Source organism: Paralichthys olivaceus, chromosome 7, assembly GCF_024713975.1.
Source record: "Paralichthys olivaceus isolate ysfri-2021 chromosome 7, ASM2471397v2, whole genome shotgun sequence".
NCBI lineage: Eukaryota > Metazoa > Chordata > Actinopteri > Pleuronectiformes > Paralichthyidae > Paralichthys > Paralichthys olivaceus.
Window position 1 is genome coordinate 11454907 of NC_091099.1, and position 10932 is coordinate 11465838.

General features: G+C 44.7%; 1 protein-coding gene across 12 annotated transcripts in view; it reads left to right on the top strand.

Annotated features, from left to right (window-relative positions):
• The window catches only part of frmd4a (FERM domain containing 4A), an 84847-nt gene that overhangs the window by 69885 nt on the left and 4030 nt on the right, over nucleotides 1-10932 (top strand). For 7 of the 12 annotated variants that reach the window (XM_069529241.1, XM_069529237.1, XM_069529240.1 and 4 more), the window contains 12 exons: nucleotides 1510-1585; nucleotides 2509-2651; nucleotides 2817-2958; nucleotides 4995-5128; nucleotides 5218-5340; nucleotides 7203-7434; nucleotides 7524-7580; nucleotides 7665-7902; nucleotides 8100-8258; nucleotides 8448-8777; nucleotides 8883-9463; nucleotides 10020-10122. In XM_069529241.1, coding sequence (XP_069385342.1) covers nucleotides 1510-1585; nucleotides 2509-2651; nucleotides 2817-2958; nucleotides 4995-5128; nucleotides 5218-5340; nucleotides 7203-7434; nucleotides 7524-7580; nucleotides 7665-7902; nucleotides 8100-8258; nucleotides 8448-8777; nucleotides 8883-9463; nucleotides 10020-10122 — 2318 coding nt within the window. Of the gene's footprint in view, nucleotides 1-1509; nucleotides 1587-2508; nucleotides 2652-2816; nucleotides 2959-4994; nucleotides 5129-5217; nucleotides 5341-7202; nucleotides 7435-7523; nucleotides 7581-7664; nucleotides 7903-8099; nucleotides 8259-8447; nucleotides 8778-8882; nucleotides 9464-10019; nucleotides 10123-10537; nucleotides 10610-10932 lie in introns of all 12 variants that reach the window. The other 5 variants (XM_020079241.2, XM_020079238.2, XM_069529238.1 and 2 more) reach the window with 4 other exon arrangements.

The following is a 10932-nucleotide window of genomic DNA, read 5'->3' on the forward strand; positions in this document are numbered from 1 at the left end:
CTCCACATGTAGCCAGCACACAAACACACGCACACACACAAACACACACACACCCCAACACACACCAACACAAACTCACTATCTTCCCTGCCCACTATTAATAGCACCATGCTACATTAGCACTTCATACTCCATTGAAAAGTTACGGTACACAAAGAATCTTGATAAGAGCACCAGTTTGCTTTCTTCATTCTCATCTACACACCCACACACACACACACACACACACACATCGTGCATACATGCATACTTTAGACTGTGTTTACATTCTGTCTTCGTAATATTTCTCCCCCTCTTTCCCTTTCCTCCCTGTCATCCATCTGTCCATTGTTTTCCCAGCCTGTTCAAATTCCTAGGCTGTGACCTGTTCCTCCCTCAGCTCCCTTTCTCCTCGTTCTTTTCCTCCCTCATCCTGTCATAGCTGGGTCTTCGACTTTGTCTCCATTCCCGTTTGCCTGTTTTCTACTTTCTTCGCTTAATGGCTGGTGTGTGGCTGTCAGACGTTTGTGTGTGTGGTGTATGTCTATGTTTGTATGGCTGCTCCAGCTGATAGTTGCAGGCCCTTTGTGTTCTGAAATAGCCCACACCACCTTTTCTCTTAACAAGAAACAGGCTCCGACAATGTCACTGTGTTACTTGTGTATGTGTGTGTTTGTGTGTGTGTGTGTAGCACAGAGGTCTGACTAAACAAAGCAAGAGCACTTCAATTGCAGGGGCCACATAAAGCTTTTTCTGCCTTCATCACTCCTCCCCTGACCCCTTGTTACACACACACACACACACACACACACACACACACACACACACACACACACACCTCCCAACCACAGGGCCCAGAGCAGGAAACACAGTCCCTGAGGGAGGGAGGAGGGGTCAGGAGGAGCGAAGGCATAAACGCCCCCCTCCCTCCTGAACGCTCATAGCAAAGAGAGGTGGAAACTTAACTTCACACACTTTCTCTCCACCAGCACACACACACACACACACATGCCTACAGATGGTGAACACCCACCATCCAAAAACTTTCGGTTCCCTTGTGTCTGGGAGGATTTAAGCAACACACACATGCTGCGGACTACATCTTGGGGGAAACTTTCTCGCCCAGCTGGCTTTGGCTTCATTTAAAGAGAAGCCGATGTTTCATAAAGTGGACAGAAAAGAGGGGAGGAGAAAAAAGTTGAGCGAAGGAGAGAAAGCCTCCTCCCTCTCACACTGTCTCTCTCCAGAGTGAGGTCATCCAGCGCAGGGATCCGCTGTGGACAGGACTGCCTGGTCTGGACCTGATCAGAGAGCTCCAGACGAGGTCCTCTTCTCTCCACCTCCTTCTCTGCTCATAACTCCTCCTTCCATTTTTCTCCTCCTCCTTATCCATTGCATTTTTTTTTCAAAACAAATTGGAACATACATAGACGAGAATAGAGGATTTGGCTGAAAGCTACGTGGATTTAATGCGAGGGATGTTTTTGCACGAGCAAGCTCTGAGGATTGTGTGTTTCTCCTGAACCTCAGGTGTTCCAATGGCGTCAGTTGGAGAACCTCTATTTCCGAGAGAAGAAGTTTTCAGTGGAAGTTCATGACCCCAGAAGGTAAATTTATATCACAAATTCAAGCAAGTTGTCAACTTTCTACAGTTTTATTTTCACTGTTTGTTTGTTTTTTATTTCAAGTTTAAATGTTGAATCTTTGCTTGGATGATTATTATCTCATATGGCCCCTTTTTTTGTGACTGAATGTTATTTCGAAGTATTTTAGTTTCCCCTCAGTTATGGATGCAGTCCAGTAGCATTTACTGTACATTACCACTGTGCCATATGTGAATGTGTAAAGATTGAAGCTACACACGGTGCGGTGCAGGAAAGGAGAGATTTGAATCTAATTTCATAATGGTTGCAGAATTTGTCTTGGCAATAGAGCAAGATATTGGGGATGTCCCAGTGGAGCCTTGACATAGATTGATAGGCTGATTATTAACACACTTGTGCGGCCACATGTACCAAATCATGTGCTCTCTCCCAGACACACACACACGAAGAGGCAAACCCTTGATAGAAGGAGAGATGGCTAAGAGATGGCTGTTTTGCAGAGGAAGTGACCTCTCTCATGTTTATTTAACATGGCTATATATGCTGAGTGTTATTCTACAGACGGAGGGAGGGAGGAAAAGGGAGACAGAGAGACAGACGGGGTGAAAAAGAGAGCAGTGGTGTTTTCTTTGTAGGAAGCTGTCATTTGGTGCGAGCGGGTCTGTTGCTCAGCTACAGATGTGTGTTTAACAAGGATGAGTAAACAATGGGGAACATCGTGTGTGGCTCTGCAAAAAAAATATCTCAATCAGGTCTGTTCTCTCAGACCTTTCATATTATTTTGCTCCTTCTCAACAGCAGCCACAGAAGTAGTCTTTTTATTAATAGTAGTGGTGGTTGGGTAGTTGAGTGTTTTCACCGCTGCATATGTGTAGCTGTCTTTTGTATTCAGTGTATATAAGGAGGCCTTGTGTCCGCTCCTACTGTAGGGCGTCGGTGACAAGAAGGACGTTTGGTCACAGTGGCATCGCTGTGCATACGTGGTACGCCTGTCCCGCCCTCATCAAGTCCATCTGGGCCATGGCCATCAGCCAACACCAGTTCTACCTGGACCGCAAGCAGAGCAAGGTCAGTCAGTCTCACAAGACACACACTTCAAAGCACACAGACACACAAAGACCACAGACATAATTAGAAAGGTACAAGCAAACTCTGCAAGCGTTGTTAAGAGGTTTGCAGTTAAACTGCTTCATGCTGTATCTTGACAAATTCTTTGTGTTCTTGTCTGTCCAGTCAAAGATCCATGCAGCTCGGAGTTTGAGTGAAATTGCGATAGACCTCACGGAAACAGGAACTCTGAAGACCTCCAAACTTGCCAACATGGGCAGCAAGGGCAAGATTATCAGTGGCAGCAGTGGCAGTCTGCTCTCCTCAGGTCAGTATATAGAGGATACGTGTGGGTGGCAAGTGGGCGGCTTTGTCCATTGACAAAGAGGGAGAGAGGAATTCTGATATGTGAGTGTATTTGTGGTTGCATGTGTGGTAATGAGGGGGAGTCTCGTTGACAACTGGAGGGACAGAAACAGCTGCTTCAGGGAAAGAGGCCTCTGAATCTCTGCTGAATGTTCTCACACATCTACTGTGCACACACCCCCACCCACCCACCTACTGTCTTTCTGTATGTACCACTCCCACCCACCCATGTCACACGGACTCATCCTCCAGAGGCCCTGGTCCCCTCTAAATTTAGAGAGTGAAAGAATGAAGAGAACTTTGCAACAGCCTTTGAAACAATGCTTATCTGTGCTGAACGAGTTATGAGTGTGACAGACGTGAGCTAAAATTAGAATAGAGAGGAAAATGCCCTTTTAAACCCAAACAGCCATGTAAAGTGTCACATTTTGCAAAACAAAATTACTGTAACACTGCGTTGGAAAGTATGTGAGTCCTGGCATGGAGCTATTTAGATTACAGTACATCTTATCAATCAATTACCATTGTCAGGAATGTTCTATTTCAATAATAATTTCCTGCCTGTTCTCCTGATTGCATCTGTTTCTTTCTCAACCTCTATTTTCATCAGTAAAGATACATAAATCTCTCCCTTCCTCCCTAATCCTTGCCCTTTATCTCTCCAGGTATCCTGTCCTCCTTTTCTCTCCTCTCTGTTCTTCTTTCGTCCCACCCCCCGGCTCTTCACACACTGTGTCTCTGTCTTATCTGACTGAGTCTTGTCACTTTTGTCATTGGTGTTTGTCAGCTTGTTGATTTCATGATCTACAGCTTGCTGACTGAAGGCCATCTTTGCCCATCAACATAAATATGTCACAGGAGTGGTAGTGTCAAATCATAATAATAAAGTTTACTTATATGGCACTGGTTTTAAGGTTACAAAATACTTAACAGGAAGGAATAAAACCAAAAAAATTTATTTAAATTGCCTTGTCTGGTTAAATAAGAGATAAAGAAAAAATATTAAAACTAAAGTAAAACAAATAAATAAATGGAAATCAAATGTTCCAAAACTGCCTCAGAGATAGAGAAATGTAAAAGAAGCTAACGAGGGAGTGTGTCTGAGTTCAATGGGCAGAGTGTTCCAAAGTTTTGGGACTCTATAATAGCCAAAGCTTGATCGTCCTTTGTAACAAACTGCAAGTTGGGAGTGACCAGCAGGGAGGGGACACCAGCTCAATAAATCTGAAATGTATTTCTGGGTTAGGTCCTTTAAGGCCTTACAAGTGCACCTCTAGAAAAAATGCAATAATCATACTTGCTGTCCAATACATAGAGACCACCAAATAGTGTACATGTTTTAATGAAGGGTTCTAACCTGTGAGCTGGCGATCCTATACCTGCCACTAAAAAATATTTTTTTTACTGCCACAGCCAACTTGTCTCTGTCTGTGGCAGTTTAAACCGAAAGATTGTAGGATTTGTGAAATTGAATTAAAACTGTTGAATGAAGTGTTTCTTAAACATTGCTTCACCAGATCTAAAACACTGAACTCAATTACATCTGTTTTGGAACAATAGAACATTTCTTGCTGCCACAAGTTTCAGCAGTGGCTAGTTTTGTTTTGTTGCTATATTTGACTGCATAGTGAACCACAGAGGGTCACAGAGAGAGCAACAGAGAGAAACAGAATGTGTGTGTTTGTCGTAGTGTTTGTTGTTTTCAACGAGGCATGTTGCAAACAAGACTGGCACAATCTGAGTCTTGGAAATTGTGCGTCACAGACTTTGTCCTAAACTGCCCCTTCCTTGAAACACTAAAACTCAGTTTCCTTATCGAAACACTCCATTCACTTCCCTGTAAACATCCTGCAAGGCTCGCAGGTGCAGGCATGATTTCTCCTTCCCCTCCACAAGCATCATCACAAGACGTCCCCACAACTCTAAACACACACACACACACACACACACACACACGCTCCTGAATGTTGCCCTCATGTCATGTGCTGTACCCCACAGGCTCTCAGGAATCAGACAGCTCACAGACAGCTAAGAAGGACATGCTGGCAGCACTAAGGGCCAGGCAGGAAGCTCTGGAGGAAACACTAAAACAGAGACTAGAGGAACTGAAGAGCATCTGCATCAGAGAGGCGGTATGAGAAAACCCAACCTTGAAAAACAAAATACCTTTTAGCTCTTCTTTCCTCACTTTATTACCCTGACACCATCTTTTATTTTACAGGAACTGACAGGAAAGCTTCCGAAAGAATATCCTCTGGATGTGGGAGAGGAGCCGCCCACAGTGAGAAGAAAGATTGGTACAGCCTTCAAACTGGACGAGCAGAAAATTCTTCCTAAGGGAGAGGTGAAGATTCAACTCTCAGTTCTTCTTAGTAGCACTTAACTACACTATCCAATCTCTGTGCACGAGTTTAATGAAAACAGGAGGTCAGCTAGAGGTGTCAGTGTTTGAAACAAATAAAAAATGCTTCATGTATCTCTGACTGACACTGGGCTGGAGTAATTGGAAGATGTTGAATGATGTAGTGCAGAGGATTGGCTTTATTGATCACTGGTGTTTAACAGCTCAGTGCAGATCAAGGATTGTATAGTGTCTGTTTTACCATCCTCCAAGATCTTAAGGTGCAAAGCCAGCAGAGCATCTTGTTTAGATTCAAATCTGTATGGTCCTATTCTGTGGTGAAACATGTGATCCGTATTTGCATCTCAGCTTGGTCCATTACCAACATTATGCTCTATTCAAACTCAGAACTATATTATCTACATATCGCACAACAAAAAACTTGTGTCAAACCCAAGCACCATTGACTTCACAACATGTTATACGAATCACATGTGTTTACGGCTCGTCACCTGTCTTAAACCCATAAGGACATAGCTGTACCCTAGTGCCTCAAAGCAGTATAACACAAACCAGAAGGATAACATGTAGTATATTTCACTATTGATTGAACATATATTGATTGTCATGTGAACTTATAAAAAAACAATTTAGAATATATATAAAATGACCTGCAACCTTTGGCTAAATAAAGGTTATACAATAATTGTTTCTTACAGGTTGTTCAGGATTAACTTCATTTAAAACCTTGTACATAAAATGTCTTGGGGTGATGATTATTACCTTTTCCGATTCTTTCTCATTTGTTAAGAAAGCAAAGGAAACTGAGAGCACTGCAAAGCAGCAGTCTGAGTCGTCTTGGACTTTATAATAGTGGCTGTACTGCGTCCTTGTCTAGCTGTCTTTTTTTGTACCATGGGTAGATTTTCCAGAACAGCAGAACTTCTAAAAATAGTCTGGCGGCATGCTCGCCATAGGAAGTGGTGATAGTAGGATTTTGTGTGTGTCTGTGTATGTGTGCAGGGATGTGGGTCGCTGAGGTTTTAAGCTTTGGAAAGAATCCAGTGGACACAATATCGCACAAATGCCTTGCAAAGCAGAAAGATAATGTACCTTAATTTATGCTGAACACCTTAATCTCATACACACACAGAAACAGAAGCTGCCCTGGCAGCAGTGCGACATGCTGTTAGTGAGAGGGATTCCACAGAACTGAGGTCGTCCAATAAGATGTCGACCAGATTCAATATACATCTTCACTCTCTCTCTCTCTCTCTCTGGAGGGAAATCTAATCATGTGTGTTCTGCGTGTGTGAGTACACATTACATGCTATGCACTGTGTGCATCTTTGTCACAAGACTACCTTAAGTCTGTCACTTATCTATAATTACATTCACAAGTTTCTACTTTACTGTCTTATACAACAGTTTATGACAGTATGCATTCTTTTATACAGATTTTGCTGTAAACACATTTGTAGTATATTTTTCTTGGTTCACTGTACAGTCTCTGCTCCACACATCTCAGGAGAAGTGTAGTGGAGGAGAGGACGGATTGATGGCGAGGTTTTATTATTTGGGGACAGATTGTGTCAGTATGCAGCGGTGAGAAAGTGCGGGGCTGCAGCACAGATAAATGATTTCCTCAGTGTGTTTTCTCTGGCAAAGCTCTGTCTGTGTCGAACCAAACGCGTTCATGGGAGAGTTAGAGTCTGAATACGTGTCTGCAAACAGAGCTTTGTTGTATTTGGACTCTGTGTAGATTTCTGTTGCTAAAACTGTTAGCAAATCCAGTGTTTGTGCGCTTGCTTGTGTCGCTTTGGCACTAAACTCTGTATGCATGTGTGTGTGTGTGCTTATCCCAGGAAGAGGAGCTGGAGCGGTTGGAGCGGGAGTTTGCCATTCAGTCCCAGATCACAGAGGCAGCCCGGCGTCTTGCCAGCGATCCTCACGTCAGCAGTAAGAAGCTGAAGAAACAGAGGAAGACATCTTATCTGAATGCACTGAAGAAGCTCCAGGAAATTGAGAACTCTATCAATGAGTACCGGGTCCGCTCTGGAAAGAAACCTACGCAGAGAGCATCGCTTATCATTGAAGGTACCAATAAACACTATTTATATTAGCTATAGTTGCTAATATTCTACTTTCCTACTGTAACACCTTGCTTTTATTTCTCTGTCCTTTAGAAGCCAATATTGGTTCTGAAGACAGCTCACTGTCCGACGCACTGGTTTTGGACGATGGTGAGTCTTGAGCCTTCTCATTATTCCCAGATACAGAGTTCATTATAATGGTGCAATCTTATTTCAATTATATCTCTTTTTCAGATGACCCGCAAGTTACAGGAACCCCCACCTTCTCTCCAGTAGCATCACCTCACAAGGGCCTCCCTCCTCGGCCTCCATCTCACAGTCGGCCCCCTCCACCACAGTCCCTGGACGGCCTGCGGCACCTGCACTACACACGCTTGGACTACGATAAATCACCCATCAAACCCAAGATCTGGAGTGAATCGTCACTGGATGAGCCCTATGAAAAAGTCAAGAAACGCTCCTCTCACTCAAGGTACGAGTGACTTAATGTTAGCCATCCCTTAAGAGTAGAGCTGCAATATATTAATGTTTATGCTTCTCAAAATTAGTTCAGTCAACTGTTAAACAACCACACGTGTATTTAAGTCATTATAGTTGATGCAGGATGCCTGTATAAATGTATTAAAAAAATTAGGAATGATTTTAACATTTTCCATGCAATTTTTTAAGTCACAGGCGTTTCCCAAGCTCTGGCAGTGCAGAAGCAGGGGGCAGTAACTCTCTGCAGAGCAGCCCCATCCGGAGCCTCCCTCACTGGAACTCTCAGTCCAGCATGCCGTCAACCCCGGACCTGAGGTCTAGGAACCCACACTATGTACATTCTACTCGGTCAGTCTTGAAGCCTTCATTGTTGAATGTTTATTCAAGGGTTAAATCCCTGTGCATACCATGTGTTGCCCAATTAGAATGAGGTCACAGGACCCTCAGCTCTCTCTTATTTGTCTAACTACTTTTTTCATTTTCCAAATGAACTGAAGGTCATTTTTCTTAATTCATTGTTTGTGACAATTCTTACAGGTCAGTGGACATCAGTCCAACCCGTCTGCACAGTCTCGCTCAGCACTTTAGGAACCGTAGCTCCAGCCTCGAGTCCCAGGGCAAGCTGCTCACGTCCGACCCTGAAACACACCCACACACCCTGGGAACACTGGGCAGTCCTGACTTCTTCCTGGTCCCAGGACGCTCCAATGGCTCTGACCCACTGGATGACTGCTCATCGTGCACCAGCCAAAGCAGCTCAGAGCATTACTACCCCTCTGGTGGACCCCCTGGCAGCAACCCAAACTACTCTACTCTGGGAGAGGACTCACCTTCCAAAGCCAGGCAGAGGCAGAGGCAAAGGCACAGGTAAGAGTGGGGGAGGTACAGTGTTTTCTTGACACAACACCTGTTTTATATTATGTATATTTAAATCTATATGAAGTACAGTGTTGACTTATGTTCTCTGTCCAGGTCTGCTGGAAACCTGGGTTCCTCTAACTCTGGCTCCATGCCAAACCTGGCAGCTAAGAACGGCTCTGTTGGAGGATCAGGCGGAGGCAGCATGGGAGGGGGACACCACGGAGTTTACCTCCACAGCCAGAGCCAGCCCTCCTCTCAGTACCGCATCAAGGAGTACCCGTTATACGTGGAGGGCAGCCCCAACCCTGTTGTGGTGCGCAGCCTGGAGAGCGATCAGGAGGGCCACTACAGCGTAAAGGCCCAGTTCAAGACATCCAGCTCCTACACAGCCGGGGGACTGTACAAGGAGGCCTGGGGGGGAGAGGAAGGAGGAGAGGGAAGCGGCCGTCTCACGCCGTCGCGTTCTCAAATCGTACGGACTCCATCATTGGGGCGAGAGGGTGGTGGAGGAGGAGGGGGGAGGGCAGCCGTGTCTGAAGAACTTCGATGCTGGTACCAGAGGTCCTCAGGGAGCCTGAAGGACAGGAGTCATTCACATTCGGGGTCCAACTCCTCCGAGACAGGGTCACAGCAAGGCACTCTGGGACATGGACGAGGGAGCAGAGTAGGGACACTTGCCAAGGGCTCACCAGGTGAGTCGCCTTCATGTGTTCACATAATCCTTTTGTCATATGGAGAAAAGAAAATCATCATTGTGTGACGTAAGATTAAAGCCTTGGAGTTGTTAGTGCAACAAATAATTATGTGTATTCAGAGGCTCTGACAATTACAATCTTAGAAAATACTAAAGGCCTTGAGATTATGCGATTCAGGGCTGAGGTGGATCTGGTCTTCCACCAACTGGAAGATCGCTGGCTCGATCCCCGGCTCCTCCAGTACGTAACCATGCATCTAGGCAACGCAAACAGATATCTGTGAAAATCCAAAAGGCATATGGGAGTAGGTGGAAATAGCTGTGTTTGACAAATGTATGGTGACGCATCATTTTGGATTCAAACTGTAAACATGTGAGGGTAGAGAAAGTGTTAAGGTAAAAGCTTTGTGTCCCGTGTGAGGCTTGAACTCACAACCTGCAGATTATGAGATTCCTTTGCCCCCTCACCTCACTAAGGCCTCTCTGATATCATTCTTTTCATCTCATGCTGCTGTATCTTATTCAGCCTGACTAAATGTCAGTTTCCCCCATAGCTGCATCCCCTCACAGCCAGAGGAGTATGACGCCCTCCAGTGAACATGCAGCAACACCCACACCCCCCTGTAGCCCACAGCACATCCTCAACTGGCAGAGCGGGTAAGAGACACACATGAAGTGGCTGAAACAGGGTGACAACATAATTGAAGATATGACTTCATCTTAAATTCAGGACAAACTGGATGTTGCCCTCTCAGCTTCCTTCTCACCATCTTTGTCCAAACGTCACAGTAACACCCTCACAAGCTTTGACTGTTGTATCTGTTGTTTTTCACTGTTCAACTAACCATTCAGAGAGATTTAATATTATTCTGGTTCAACTAACTAAACTCTATTTTAAACCTCTTGGCTTTTCACGCTATTTGTATAAATGTTTTTCTCACTCCATCTTCATTTCCTCTGTTTCATCTCTCACGTTTTTTCTACCACCTAATATTGTCGTTTCTTTTTCGTCTCTCTTTCTGTCCGTACTAACCCTTCTTTCCTTGTGTGTGTGTCCTCTCTCCTGGTTTAGAGGCACAGCAGACTGCTCTTCTACTGAGGACGTCTGTCAGTCTCCCCCTCAGCCCAGCTCTGATGCATAGAGGTACTGTCTGTGCTTTCGGCCTCCCAGTGGTCTAAACCTAGAGTGTATACTGTTGGGAAGACACAGCAGCAGCATAGGCAGATATTGCAAAAAAAAAAAGAAACTTGAGGCAAAAAATATATCGTGACAAATGTACTCAAAGTCAGATTTTATTTTGTGGAAATCTGTCTGGACACGACTATAAAGCTGCTTTCAGACATGCACTGAACTCCGGATTATCTCCTGAAATTATCCAGAGGGGCTGTATGTGAGATCGCAGATATCCGAGTCAGTTGCTGCAGACATTCAGCCTCCTAGTTCAAACCAATGAACCCATGTGAGAA